Below are 14784 nucleotides of genomic sequence, written 5' to 3'. Positions count from 1 at the left end.
AAAAGATTGAAACAAAGGGAGTTGTTTTAAAGGCAAAATTAACGCATATGGAACTGGCAGTGTAACTTAGCCGTGCTATAGACCTTGCCTATAAATACTTGAGACCAGGGATTATGTCCCCGTGACGACGAAGAAGAAGAAGAAGAAGAAGAAGAAGAAGAAGAAGAAGAAGAAGAAGAAGAAGAAGAAGAAGAAGAAGAAGAAGAAGAAGAAGAAGAAGAAGAAGAAGAAGAAGAAGAAGAAGAAGAAGAAGAAGAACAAGAACAAGAAGAACAAGAAGAACAAGAAGAACAAGAAGAACAAGAAGAACAAGAACAAGAAGAACAAGAACAAGAACAAGAAGAACAAGAAGAACAAGAAGAACAAGAAGAACAAGAACAAGAAGAACAAGAAGAACAAGAACAAGAAGAAGAACAAGAAGAAGAACAAGAAGAAGAACAAGAAGAAGAAGAAGAACAAGAACAAGAAGACGAAGAGGAGGAGGAGGAGGAGGAGGAATAGTAATAGCAATAACAGAAAAAATTAAAACAAAAATGCACTATATCAATAACATTGAAGCAGTAACCTTGCCCACTGTGATTAATAAGGAAAGTGGGTTCAGAATGAGGCAGGAAGCCTCTGGTAGGACGGTTGCCCTTGCAGAAGTGCTTCTGTGTGAGCATGGCAGCCTCTGTGCAAACTTAGAGCATGGCAGAGGCTTCTTCCACAGCGGCTGTCAGTCCTATAAAACACTCCATTCCTCGTAAGCATTTCTTTGGAGTCTGACACAAGAAACGCCATTTTATTTCTGCCCACATTCACTTTTCTGACAAGGCAAACATGAATTAAGTGCAGGAGGGTCATATGTCAGTTATCTGCTGGTTGGTGTGACGAAAGACTTGTAAGAGTCTTTAATTGATGGAGAATTTGTTTGGTCTGTGCTTGAAGATGGAGTCAATCATGGCAGAACAGGTGTGGCCTCTGAGGAGCTGGAGGGGACTGGTCAGTTACATTGAATCCACAGAGTGCAGAGTGACGAGTGCTGGAGCTCAGATCTCTTTCTTCTTTTATTCACCGTGGGGCTCTTACACTTGGAAAGGCACCAACCAAGTTCATGGTGGGTGTCCCCACCCCAGGTTACCTCTTCTGAAGCACCCTCACAGTCACACATGGAGGCTGGTCTCCTAGGAGGTTCTACATCCCATCAGGGTGACAGCTGAGATGAACCCTCACATTGGGGAATGAGCAGGGGAGGAGCCTTTCCAATAACTGGAATCTCTGGAGAGCCCAGCACCAGGCCGGCTTGTCCGTCTTGCTGATGTGTCCTCTTCCTCCCCCAGGAGTCATGTGGCTGGAACTTGTCCTGGCTTCCCTTCTGGGCTTTGTCATCTACTGGTTTGTCTCCCGGGACAAGGAGGAAACCTTACCACTAGGAGATGGATGGTGGGGGCCAGGGTCAAAGCCATCAGCCAAAGAAGATGAGAGCATCCGGCCCTTCAAGGTGGAAACATCAGATGAGGAGATCAAGGTGAGACAGCCTTTCCTAGGCAGGGCGGCCACCAAAGGGGCAGTCCTGCTGTGGTCCCCTGGGGCCAGAGTGGGGACATGATTGATGATGGAGCTTTGGAAATGGACCATCCTGAGTTTTTCTTGGCCACTCTTCTCCAGAAGGGCATGTGCATTTTGCTCCCAAAAGGAATTTACTAGCCCCATTTGTACAGAGGAGAGTGGAGTTCAGGACATGCAGTAGCAAGGAGACCACAGGGTCAACATTGGGAAAGCCCCTACTGTGTGTTGACCACTCCTGGGCCCACCATATCCCTATTGTCACCCATCGCCTGCCCATGGTCACCTGCTGTGGCATCTCTCAAAGGTGAGCCCTGAAACTGAGATTAGTATAGCAGGGGTCGCAGGCACTGGGGAGCACAGACTGAGAATTACAGGTCTAGGGGCCCTGGCCTTTCCACACAGAGCTGGAGTCAGAAAGGAGAGGCTGGTGGGTAGAGGAGGGGGAGAAGAAAGTCTCTGAGGGGGCCAGTCAGCCGGGACCACAAGGGATCCGAGCATACACGGCCCATCCGTTCCTTCACCCTGTGGTCCTTGAGCAGCTACTGTGTCCCGGTGCTCTGGGAGTGTGGGAGATCACAGGGTCCCTTCCCACACACAGTTGAGCATTTAGCATCCACACGCGATAAGGTAATCAAGAGATACAGTGGCCCACATATCAGTGGAGATTAATGTCACTGGGCCATTAACAACAGGTCACAGAAGTTCCCAGGAGGAAGGGTTGAGAGCAGGGTCTGGACGGAGGCCAAGGGGCAGCTGAGGTTCATGTGTGGGATGTGCTGGGCTCTAACTGCTGAGGGCAGACACTGAGCTCTGAGGATCAGTCCTGGATGAGTCTAAGGTTTCCAAACCTGTTTGGGCGAGGCCAAGGGACATAAAATCTCTGTGAATAATGACACTGAGCCACTGCAGGAGGCAACAGGCACAGCCCTTGGCTGGAGTGCTGAACTTTTATTTGCTTCCAATGCCTATGGAGCCTGTGCCCAGGGCAGGCCATTGCATCTGTTAGGGTCATTTAATCCTGTCCAGCAAGGGTGGGCACACCGTGGCTCAAGGGCAAGTGTAGCCTGCCACTTGTTCATTAACTGCCCCATGAATCCCACATGTGTCTGTAAATGGGTGGGGGGAAACGAAAGTAACACAATAATTACTGCCCCTGCAGGGGTCACCTGTACCCATGTCCTCTCTGCTTCTGTAGGGGTCACCTGTGCCCATGTCCTCTCTGCTCCTGCAGGGGTCACCTGTACCCATGTCCTCTCTGTTCCTGCAAGGGTCACCAGTGCCCATGTCCTCTCTGCTCCTGCAGGGGTCACCTGTACCCATGTCCTCTCTGTTCCTGAAAGGGTCACCTGTGCCCATGTCCTCTCTGCTCCTGCAGGGGTCACCTGTGCCCATAGTCTCTCTGCTCCTGCAGGGGTCACCTGTGCCCATGGCCTCTCTGCTCCTGCAGGGTCATCTATGGCATCTCCTTTGTTATGAGGAGAAAGTGGAACCCTTGCATCTTCCCTACAATCTTGCTATGTGACTCTTTACAAAGTTTGACAATTCCAGGCCTATAGGTTGTTTGATGGATTAAAATGAGTGTTGTTCACACACCTAAGAAATGAAACCATGACTGAAATTGAGCTAAGAGGGAGAACACACCATGGGTGTCATGTGCAAAGCCTTCCATTCTCTCCCTGTACTCCCACCCCATCTCACCAGTTCAGAGAGAGGTGAGAGGGGGAATCTGAAGCCCGCAGGAGAGAATCCATTAGCCTCACAAGAATCCAGCGACATACATGGGTGCCCTTTGTGGCTTCTCCATGGTGACTGTCTATGGCTGTGGGGTTCACTCTGGTGCACACAAGCACTCTCCTGTCTCTGCCACCCACCCCGACTTCTTCACTGCAGGACTTACACCAGAGGATAGATAGGTTCCGGGCATCCCCACCTTTGGAGGGCAGCCGCTTCCACTATGGCTTCAACTCCAACTACATGAAGAAAGTGGTGTCCTACTGGAGGAACGAGTTTGACTGGAGGAAGCAGGTGGAGATCCTCAACCAGTACCCTCACTTCAAGACCAAGATCGAAGGTGAGATTCCAGAACAGCAGCAGGATGGGGAAAGCAGGGATGGTGTGAGCCTCAGGAGAGCCTTCCTGCACGATTCAACTGTGCAGTAGCACCCCAGGATCCAGCGGTAGGTCACTGAGGTGTTGGGGTTCACCATCTTGCCGGGATGTGCAACAATGCTGAGTCAACAAACCATTGGTCTACAGCGATGGACAAAAGGCAGAGCAATGGTAGTGCAACTGCAAACTCCAGTCAGCAAGGTAGAGAGGTCCTCGAGCGGCATCTATACAGGAAGCCTGGGGTCTGACATGTCCTGCCTCAGCTCAGCCCCTGATAGAGCTTCGGGCTAGGCAATTCTATGTGGGTGCCCAGTGGTCAGTCCTGTGATTAACTGTCCTGTCCACCCATGGCCCTCAATGTCATAGCCCAGCCCGCCCCATGCTATCACTCAGACTAGCCATCAAGTCAGAAGGTTAACACTTTAATTCCAGGAAGGGTGACTCCAGGATCATTTTGTCTGAATTAATACTTGCCTTAGCAGAAAACAAAATTTTATGAACACACAGACTCTGAATGAAGCAGAGTATGTTTAATAATACCAGACGATGCTGTTAATTTTTTAATCCTCTAATTTTTATTGTGGTCAAACACATGTACCATAAAATTGTCTGGCCTTGATGACCATTAAGTGTACAGTTCAGTGGCTCAGTGGCAGTAAGTGTGATGTTCCGTGGTACTAAGGTGATCCACCGCTGGGCAGGCTCTATATCTGATTTAATAAGAATCAACAATGATAACAGTAACCTTAAATTACCAGACTGCGACTGTTATGAGGGAAGACTAGGACAAGTGTCCCTGTCACTGTGTCGCGAACTAGAACCCTGTCCTCTCTTCCTATGAGCTTCTAGGGAGAGCCAGTGAGCATGCATGTGTAGACGTGTGTTTATTTCTAATTATTTTTAAGATTTATTTATTTATTCCATGTATGTGAGTGCACTGTCGCTGTCTTCAGACACCAGAAGAGGGCATCAGATCTCATTACAGATGGTTGTGAGCCACCATGTGGTTGCTGGGAATTGAACTCAGGACCTCTGGAAGAGCAGTCAGTGCTCTTAACCACTGAGCCATCTCTCCAGCCCCCTATTTCTAATTTCAATATCAGATGATGAGGTATGAAAATTTGAATTAAAAACAACTTCATGGGGGTTGGGGATTTAGCTCAGTGGTAGAGCGCTTGCCTTGCAAGCACAAGGCCCTGGGTTCGGTCCTCAGCTCCGAAAAAAAAAAAAGAAAGAAAGAAAAAAAAAACAACTTCATTCCTTGCATTTTAGTCCAAAAATGATAAAATTATCCATTAAAATGAACTTGAAAGTGGGAATAAGTTTAGCCACAGAGGAGGACCCTGGCAAATTAAAGTGGGAAAAGTTAACATTGGTTTTGTTAAAAGTGAGTTGTTTTCCGGACATGTGAACTACACTAAAAGAAACCTAAGAGCACAGGTCAGCAGGGCCTGGGAAGGATCCTGAAAAGTGAGGTCAGGCTATAGCCCAGAGCCCTGAGTTGCACAGCACTGAGTGTGTTCATCAATGTCATTCACTTTAGAAAAGGGAGACAGTGAATCAGGGGTGGTTGTCTGTTGTCCTAGCTCTTGGAAGGCAGAGGCAGGAGGATCACAAGCAAGGGTCAAACTGGGACCAGATAACAGGTTTCAAAATGAAAGAAGGAAATTCTTTGGTGTGATACCATGGCGAATCTTAAGAGTATTGCATTGTCCTGGGTGAGAGATGTCATAACACAGGGCAGACTCACAATTCCACCTGTGTGGTGTCTGAAACAGAGAAACTTCCAGAAAGACTAAGTGGGCTGGGGAAAGGCTAACAGTGTGCAGGATGCTGTGGGGGGAGACGATCCCCGTGTGCAGGGTGCTGTGGGGGAGATGCTCCCCATGTGCAGGGTGCTGTGGGGGAGATGCTCCCTGTGTGCAAGGTGCTGTGGTGGTGGGAGATGCTCCCTGTATGCAGGGTGCTGTGGGGGAGACGCTCCCCGTGTGCAGGGTGCTGTGGGGGGGAGACGCTCCCCGTGTGCAGGGTGTTGTGGGGGAGACGCTCCCCATGTGCAGGGTGTTGTGGGGGAGACGCTTCCCGTGTGCAGGGTGCTGTGGGGGGGAGATGCTCCCCGTGTGCAGGGTGCTGTGGGGGGGAGACGCTCCCCGTGTGCAGGGTGCTGTGGGGGGGAGACAGGGAGACGCTCCCCGTGTGCAGGGTGCTGTGGGGGGAGACAGGGAGACGCTCCCCGTGTGCAGGGTGCTGTGGGGGGAGACGCTCCCCGTGTGCAGGGTGCTGTGTGCTGTGGGGGGAGACGCTCCCCGTGTGCAGGGTGCTGTAGGGGGAGACGCTCCCCGTGTGCAGGGTGCTGTAGGGGGAGACGCTCCCCGTGTGCAGGGTGCTGTGGGGGGAGACGCTCCCCGTGTGCAGGGTGCTGTGGGGGGAGACGCTCCCCGTGTGCAGGGTGCTGTGGGGGGAGACGCTCCCCGTGTGCAGGGTGCTGTGGGGGAGACGCTCCCCGTGTGCAGGGTGCTGTGGGGGAGACGCTCCCCGTGTGCAGGGTGCTGTGGGGGGAGATGCTCCCCGTGTGCAGGGTGCTGTGGGGGAGATGCTCCAGCTCCTCAAAGTGAACGATGACATTTTTAATGAATAATTTTAAGAAGGCGAAGGTTTAGTTTGGGGACTGGAGAGAAGGCTGAGCAATTAAGATTACTTTCTAGTGTTGCAGAGGCCAGGGTTCCCAGCACCCACCTGATGGCTCACAACAGGTCCCAGGACATCAGGTGCCCTCTTTTGACCTCTGCCGGCACCATGCAGTCATGTAGTATACAGGTACACATGCAGCACAACACTCATGCATACAATAAGATAAATCTAAAAAAGTTTGGTTTTATAATTAGAAAATGGTAAAAAATGATTCAGCCCAATCATGTGGAAAACTGACACATTTTATATCTGTTCATAGTAGAAAAACTTAAATACATATACCACTAACAACAAAATTACTCATTTATACCTTAATCCTCCTGAAGGATTACTTTGTACAGTTTTGTAATTTATACTTGAGAACTTCGATACTCTGCCTACAGAGTTGCATAAAGTCTCTGGCCCTCGGTGGTGTAGCTCATGGTTTTCTGTAGTGTGAAGTCAATGTGCATTCTGTAGAGACCACACTCGGTCCTTTTCCCAGGCTAGTGACACTCACACTAGGCACAACTCACTCAGCCGCATTGCCACAGAACAAGCAAGCTACTCTGTAGGGAACTGGGAAGCTAAGCTTTCATGTTTGACTAGTTAGGTATGTTAAATGCACTTGTGTGTCTGTGTATCTGTGTGTGTGTCTCTCTGTGTGTGTTTGTGTGTGTTTGTATATGTCTCTGTCTGTGTGTCTGTATGTGTGTGTGTATCTGTGTGTGTTTGTGTATGTCTGTGTCTCTGTGTCTGTGTGTGTATATCTGTGTGTGTGCATGTGTGTGTCTATGTGTGTGTATCTGTGTATGTATGTGTTTGCGTGCATGTGTCTATGTATGTGTGTCTGTGTGTGTGTGTCTGTGTGTGTGTGTGTGTTGCTGAACACTGAACACGTGGACTCACATGTCCTAGGCAAGTGATCTGTCAGTCTGTTAAAACATTAAATAAGTGGATATTTAATACATTTTTTAACTTCTAAATTTTTCAGGTCAGGCAGGTTCATCAGGATATAAGCCACACATGGCTGTGGCATTCATGCACAAGGTCAAGTCAGTCAATAATTCCAGCATGGCATCCCCTTGATGAGATGCTGTTGGTTACTGGTGGCTGCTAAGGGTCTTAGTTAGGTCTTAGTTTACTGCTGTGAGCAGACACCATGACCAAGTCAAGTCTTATAAAGAACAACATTTAACTGGGGCTGGCTTACAGGTTCAGAGCTTCGGTCTGTTATCATCAAGGCACAAACATGGCAGCATCCAGGCAGGCATGGTGCAGGCAAAGCTGAGTTCTACATCTTCTCCTGAAGGAAGGTAGGAACAGACTGAGCATCCTTGGGCAGCTAGAAGGGTCTCCAAGCCCACCCCACAGTGACACACTTCCTCCAACAAGGCCATACATTCTAATAGTGCCACTCCCTTGGCCAAGCACATGCAAACCATCACTGGTGGGGAAGTCACTTTTCTTTGGGGTAGTAACTGTTTCTAGATTGGCCATGACTGTGTGCATGCAGGCAACACTACCCGGATGTGATGAGTTAGAAAACCAGAGAACAAGATCATGAGAGGGAGCCCTGGGAGTGAGATGCTATCAGGATACCTACATATATGTGTGTTTATGTATATATTAGTGTATTATATATTATATATAATGCACATATATATAGAAAATAGTTGAAGATTAAATTAAAATACTTCATTTTTATAAGAATATAGCCCCATGTAAGTGAATATACAGTGCACAGAGGTGTTTGTAAAACTGAGCTATACCATGGCTATGACATGGACATTAATCTGATGGCCATGAGCTCTTTCGTGTGTTAGGTGAACACATGGATGAGAGTTGTTCCACAGGACTGTGCTGCAGTGGACCATCCTTCCCTCAGCCTAAACGCCCTGTCCCTCACCTGACTGTTCTGTCCCCAGGGCTTGACATCCACTTCATCCATGTGAAGCCTCCCCAGCTGCCCTCAGGGCGCACCCCAAAGCCCTTGCTGATGGTGCATGGCTGGCCTGGATCCTTCTATGAGTTTTACAAGATCATCCCACTACTGACTGACCCCAAGTCCCACGGTCTGAGTGACGAGCACGTGTTTGAAGTCATCTGTCCCTCGATTCCTGGCTATGGCTACTCAGAGGCATCCAGCAAGAAAGGTATTATGAAGGGGTACATCCAGACTGTATTCCGTCATCGCAGTGCCTGCTAGAGGCAGCCACACCCTGAGCTCTATGCTGTGTGGCTCACAGATCCTTTGGTGGCTGCAGTGCCCTTGGGAAGGCAGAACCAGGCATGCTGCCCTGTGATCTGGGTCTTCCTTGGGGCACCATGGCTCTACTCTCTGGTCTCCTGTGAGCTACCTTCTCCTTAGTCTAGGGAAAGAAGGTTTGGGGGATTTCCCAGACTCCTTAGCGCCTACCCATGACTCCCTGTTCAGTGCTCATTGCACTGGTAAGTTGCCACGTGCTTTTGGATCTCAGTGAAGCAGGCTCTGGAAGCAAGGTTGCTGTCACTCCACTGCAACCCCCTATTTGAGACTCAAGCACATTTATCTCCAAGTGTTCTCCAGGACATGCAGTCCTAGGTCAGGCTGGCCCTGACTCTGTAATGGGGAGAGGAAAAACAGCAAGTGGTTCAGAGTATTAAAAACGCTGCATTCCAAGGACAGCTGAGAAGACAAACTTATTTCCAACAGATGCTGCTATTGTTTTTTCCATAACATAAAATGCCTACAATGGAGGCTCATCGATGGGGGGGGGATCCTCCCCTGGGAATTCTAGCTGACTGCCTCGACTTCCCTCGTTGACTACTGCTGGGTGTGTCAAGGTCCCCTTATTGCTTGCTTTCTCAGGGAGGTGGCCTCCACTCACCTCTACAGCCTAATGTGAACCTGTGATTTGATGAGGTTTTGCTACTTTATCTTCTAATGCTGTACTCAAGAAACTCATTCAAAGCCCAAAGCATAGCAACCTTAGACCATTCTCCAGACCATACAGAACAGCCTGTCTGTCCCCTTCATACTCAGGTTTAAATTCGGTGGCCACTGCGAGGATTTTCTACAAGCTGATGACACGGCTGGGCTTCCAGAAATTCTACATTCAAGGCGGGGACTGGGGGTCCCTCATCTGCACCAACATGGCCCAGATGGTTCCCAAGTGAGTTGACATAGTTTTACAGTCATGGCGCAGCCTCACCAGGCTCTGCGGGTAGGCGGAATCTACACAGGACACCCCAGGCCCTCTTCAGGAGTGTCTGAGACTTGGGGCTCCCTTAGCCAGCTCCCCCAATCCCGGAGTCTCATGGACCTGGCAGAGTAAACAGATCTTCGCTCATTAGGTGGGAGAGGGTATGTTGACTCTTGGGATAGCTGGGTGGCTATCTAAAGCAGAGGAAGGGGTCTATAGTAGTCCATGTGGGACAAGGTCTAGAACAGCCAGAAGACAAGGACACTAGAACTCTTTCCTCTTTCCCAACCACTCAGGTCCGACTCTGTGGATGCCCCAGAGGGACAGGGGCTGAAGGAAGCTGGGTTGTGTTTTTCCATTCTGTGGCCTCTCCCTTCCTCCCCCATCTCCTCTCAGTCCTGTCCCTCACAGCAGCCAAGCTCACCCATGCCCCTTCCTCTGCCCACAGCCACGTGAAAGGCCTGCACTTAAATATGGCTTTCATTTCGAGAAGTTTTTACACCATGACTCCTCTCCTGGGCCAACGCTTCGGGAGATTCCTTGGCTACACAGAGAAGGATATCGAGCTCTTGTACCCCTATAAGGAGAAGGTTTTCTACAGCATCATGAGGGAGAGTGGCTACTTACACATCCAAGCCACCAAGCCAGACACTGTGGGTAAGCACACCAGGGCAGTGAGGCCCGGAGGGCATCTCACTGCCCCCCCCCCAAGAACATAGCTTACATCAAGAAACCCCTGACAAGGAAGCAGAAATCTTTGTTTTCTGTACTGAGAACTGAACCCAGGGCATCACACTGCGTGACAAGTGATCCGCCGTTCATCACAGCTATACTGTCATGTATGAGAGACAGAGGCTAGGGGAACCCCACAAGTTTTAGGTCAGCCTAGTCTACATAGTGTATCTTGGGCTACATAGCAAGACTTTCTACTTGGAGAGTGGGAGTTGGGGGGAAGAGGTAGAAAGAAAGAAAAGAAACTAAAAAATGTAATTTATACAGAAAATTACAGATGACGAAACAAATAATAGTTTATTTAAAGGTATTGAGAATACGAATTTGTTTCCGAGTGAATACAACACTCATTAAGACCCAGAGTAACCAGGCCTGTGGATACACAGAGGCCGAGTGCCTCTGGATGGTCTGTAATCCAGCTGCACTGGAGGCTGCAGCAAGAGGATGGAGAACACCAAGCCAACCCATGTGCCTCAGGTTGAGTCTGTATTTCAGAACAGACAAACATGTTGGGCAGGCAGAATGCGACCTGTTAAATACCTAGGTCCAACCCTCAGTACAGAAGGAAGAAAAAAACTACTGAAAATATTTGTTTCTTCCTGATAGGCCAGAACCATTTGCTGGTTTTCTGTTGTTTACAGAGCTGTAAAGAAGCGAGAAGGCAAAGCTAGGTAGGACCACCCTAGAACAGTGGTTCTCAACCTTCCAAGGCTTTGTTTCTTTAAAATGGTTCCTCACGTTGTGACTCTCAACCATAAAATTATTTCTCTTGTTATTTCATAACTATAATTTTGCTATTGTGATGAATCATCATGTAAATAAATATCTAATATTCAGGATATCTGATACGTGACCCCTGTGAAAGGGTCATTTGACCCTAAGGGAGCCATGGCCCACAGTTTGACTGTTGATGCCCTAGAAGACTCAAGGACTGTCAGGTGTCCCCTGGATCTTTCCCGGAGTCCACTCAGGACATTTTGCCCGCTGTGGAGACTCCCACAGTTCCCATGGTAGCTCCACGCCCACATAATAGCACTTTCTTTCAGATTATAAAGCAGATGTTCGTACTATGACTAAAAATGTCAAAAAAATGCAAACTACAACAGAGAGAAGTCAGACTCCAGCTCTCCTGCCTCCTGCTGCACTCTCCAGAAGAGCTTGCCGGTGCCTCACACATGCTGTAAACGCATGTCCCCATGTGCCCAGACATAGTTAATGGCCTCTTTCAGGACCTAAATAGTCAGTCCTCCTTGCTCCCCTAACTAGGGGTCCTAGGGAATGGTTGCCTGTCTTAACCTTCAGTGACTAAAGTCACACAGCATGGACTCTGCCCTTGCTCCTCTAGCTCAGCATGACTCCTGTGAGGTTCCTGTCATCCCTGCCATGGTTTTTAACCATGGTCTTGGTACCTGAGCCTCAAAGATGCTAAGCCCCCAGTGACCTGCCCCTGCCCCTGCTGTTCCAATGACTGGAATTGTACTTTTACTCATAAGTATATTAATGGGGCTGGGGATTTGGCTCAGTGGTAGAGCGCTTACCTAGGAAGCGCAAGGCCCTGGGTTCGGTCCCCAGCTCCGAAAAAAAGAACCAAAAAAAAAAAAGTATATTAATATTTATTTGTAATGGATTACCCAATTTTACACCAAGTTGGAGCCCATATGGTCTGTGAGTCCTGTACAATGAGAGGGCATACTGATCTCCACTTACTAAATGAGGCTACTGAGGCCAGGGCTCCAGAAGTAGGGTGCCCAGCTGGACCTGCTGCCCCTCTGGAGCACCCCACACCTGTCTCCTGGAGTCACATACTCTCTGGTGCCAGGCTTGAATTCCCCCTTGCTCCTTCCCATCCAGGCTGTGCTCTCAATGACTCTCCCGTGGGCCTGGCTGCCTACATCTTAGAGAAGTTCTCCACCTGGACCAAGTCAGAGTACCGTGAACTGGAGGATGGAGGCCTGGAGAGGTGAGGCCCCACCACCTTTCTGTCAGACCTCAGCCCAAGGCTCTGCCTCTCTGTGTCTGACATTCCATTCCTGTCTCCAGGCACCCTGTGGAGAAGCCAGCAAGCTTCTCCAGTGCTTGGCTTGTGCACCTCCTACTCTATGGTCAGTGGAGTTCTGTATGAGGAGGTTGAGGCAAGAAAAGGCCTGTGATTGGTTCAGCACCACAGTTGGTGGTCAGACAAAATATGTGTGCAAGGAATTCCCCACAATAACAAATACCCGTTATGGTAGAAGAGCTGAGCCCTCTCACTTGGGACCTATACAGCCCGTGAGCTCTGTGGAGAGCAATGGGAGGGAACAGAGCTGTGAGAGTGCATGGGTGTGAGGGTGAGCTGCTGTGTCCCTCTGACACAGTGCTATGTCACAGGAGGTTAGCACTGGTGCCAAGCTCATTTTTGGCACTGTGACATTGAGAGGCAGAGACTGCAAGGCATCTGAGTCAGGTGTCTATTCAGAACCTGGATTCACAAAGGTAGAGCTTGGGTAAGATACTGTGTGGAAGAGCGAGTTCAAAGTGGTCTGGTTGATTTTGGGTAGATATCACAAAAAATATGAGTAGCAGCATCTAGAGATGCTGGGAAGCCCTGCTGACTACAGAGGAGAGACAGGAAAGGACAGAGGGACAGACAGACTAAGAGGACAGAACCTGATAAGAGCCTCACTGCTACAGACCCAAGCAACATGAGTAGTTTCAGGATGCCGGACTGAGAAGGGATAGGAGTGGAGATGGGGGTGGGGAGAGCAGTTGGTAGAAGGGGTAACATTAGACAAGATAGTGCAGCAGTCAAGGAAGAGGGGGTGGCATGGCAAAGGAGGCAGATGTGGTAATTCACAGATCACAACTCCTGTGGGACATAGAAACCTTGAAATTCTAGACCCAGGCACAGTGGGCATTGGTGTCTTTAAGAGTAAGATGTTCTTAAACAGGTTGCCAAGGGAGGTTGGGCTGTGGTAGATCCGTGGCCCATGAGAACACATCCAATGCTGAGACCTGTGGAGGAGTCAGCAACTGGGATTGAAAGGATCAGCAGGGTTAGACCACATGGAGCTGTAGCTGGCCACAGCTAAGACTCAGAAGACCATAGGCCTGACACAGGATGTCAGTCAATGTCACAGAATGGATTTGAACACTCTGTAGTGGACTGTGTACGGCTAAACACAGGGACTCTTCTACAACCAGGGAATGCTGGAGCTGTTCTCTGTGAAGGCCACACCCCTGAGTGTCCAGTCCTTCCCTGGGCTCCTCATATGAGAGCTAGGCATTGTCTGATGTGGTGACCCTGCAGGGACAGCCCTTTGTTCTTGACAGCCACAGCCTTCAGTGAGCCTGGATTTCCTGTGTGCTTTCCTAGGAAGTTCTCCCTGGATGATCTGCTGGTTAACATCATGATCTACTGGACGACAGGAACCATTGTCTCCTCCCAACGCTACTACAAGGAGAATTTGGGCCAGGGCATCATGGTCCATAAACATGAGGGGTAAGCCTGGCTGAGCAGGGAGGGGACACCTGGACTGGGGGTGGTTACCATCTGTCCTTTAACTCAGAGAAGGCTTGATGGCAAGGTAATAAAGACACCAAGTGTCCTGAGTATCCACTCCGTCAGAGTTCTGGCCTGTTTTCAGATACTTTGGGATTCACAGGCCTATATAGAGACCCTCAGGTGAGAGCAAAGAGATAGACCAGCAAAATGGGCCTCAGAGGTTGCCCATGCCCTGCCTGGATGACCCTCCCTGGCAGAGAAGGTCCCTAATGAATAAAAAGGAGGGACTATAACAGAGGGTAATGGAAGCCCTGTCCTTATGGCTCCATCTGAACTAACTGAGTCCTCCCCAGGCCCTGAGTATCCTCTCTGGAGACAGGGGAACACAGGGCCTTAGCCTTACCTCATCCCTCTTCTCCACAGGATGAAGGTCTTTGTGCCCACTGGCTTTTCAGCCTTCCCTTCCGAGCTACTGCATGCCCCAGAAAAGTGGGTGAAGGTCAAGTACCCCAAACTCATCTCCTATTCCTACATGGAACGTGGGGGCCACTTTGCTGCCTTTGAAGAGCCCAAGCTTCTGGCCCAGGACATCCGCAAGTTCGTGTCCCTGGCTGAGCTGCAGTAGTGACACTGGATACCAACTGTGGCTTTAGCAGCAGCCCTGGTTCCTCCCAAGTCACACTTATGGAAGATGACCCCTTTCTGAGGAATAAGTTTGTTCCCTGACCACACTCGAGGACCCAGACTTAAACTCCACAGAGTCGTATGTTACCCCCATATGCTTCACCTCACTACATAGCTGTGTTAGCTACATGGCTTTAATGATAAATGGATTTATTTCTACAAGTGTGTGGGCCAAATGCCATGTGTTTCTTCAATATCCACAGGGGCCCTCCCTTCCAAAAGAGAGTTGCATGTGCTTCCCCATCCCCTGTCTTGGAGAGTCCTGCTGGGACTTCTAAACTTGGTCCTGCTGACTAGGAAGGAGGGACAGTTAGGTGCCACCAGAAGTCAAGGCCATGCTGAACTAGGCAGCCTCAGAAGTCTACTGACACCTCT

At 49.5% G+C, this 14784-nt stretch overlaps 1 protein-coding gene across 3 annotated transcripts in view; it reads left to right on the top strand.

The window, feature by feature from the left end:
* Nucleotides 1-14568, top strand: part of Ephx1 (epoxide hydrolase 1) — a 29777-nt gene extending 15209 nt beyond the window's left edge. For all 3 annotated transcript variants that reach the window (NM_001034090.4, XM_087580066.1, NM_012844.4), the window contains exons 2-9: nt 1320-1507; nt 3439-3619; nt 8256-8483; nt 9353-9482; nt 9961-10169; nt 12096-12204; nt 13597-13722; nt 14149-14568. In NM_001034090.4, coding sequence (NP_001029262.1) covers nt 1325-1507; nt 3439-3619; nt 8256-8483; nt 9353-9482; nt 9961-10169; nt 12096-12204; nt 13597-13722; nt 14149-14350 — 1368 coding nt within the window. In that variant the 5' untranslated portion in view covers nt 1320-1324 and the 3' untranslated portion in view covers nt 14351-14568. The remainder of the gene's footprint in view (nt 1-1319; nt 1508-3438; nt 3620-8255; nt 8484-9352; nt 9483-9960; nt 10170-12095; nt 12205-13596; nt 13723-14148) is intronic.
* Nucleotides 14569-14784: the final 216 nt, after the last annotated feature.

Source organism: Rattus norvegicus, chromosome 13 (assembly GCF_021556685.1).
Source record: "Rattus norvegicus strain SHRSP/BbbUtx chromosome 13, alternate assembly SHRSP_T2T, whole genome shotgun sequence".
Taxonomy (NCBI): domain Eukaryota; kingdom Metazoa; phylum Chordata; class Mammalia; order Rodentia; family Muridae; genus Rattus; species Rattus norvegicus.
Note: the sequence above shows the minus strand (reverse complement) of the source record. Positions and strands in the feature narration are given on the sequence as shown.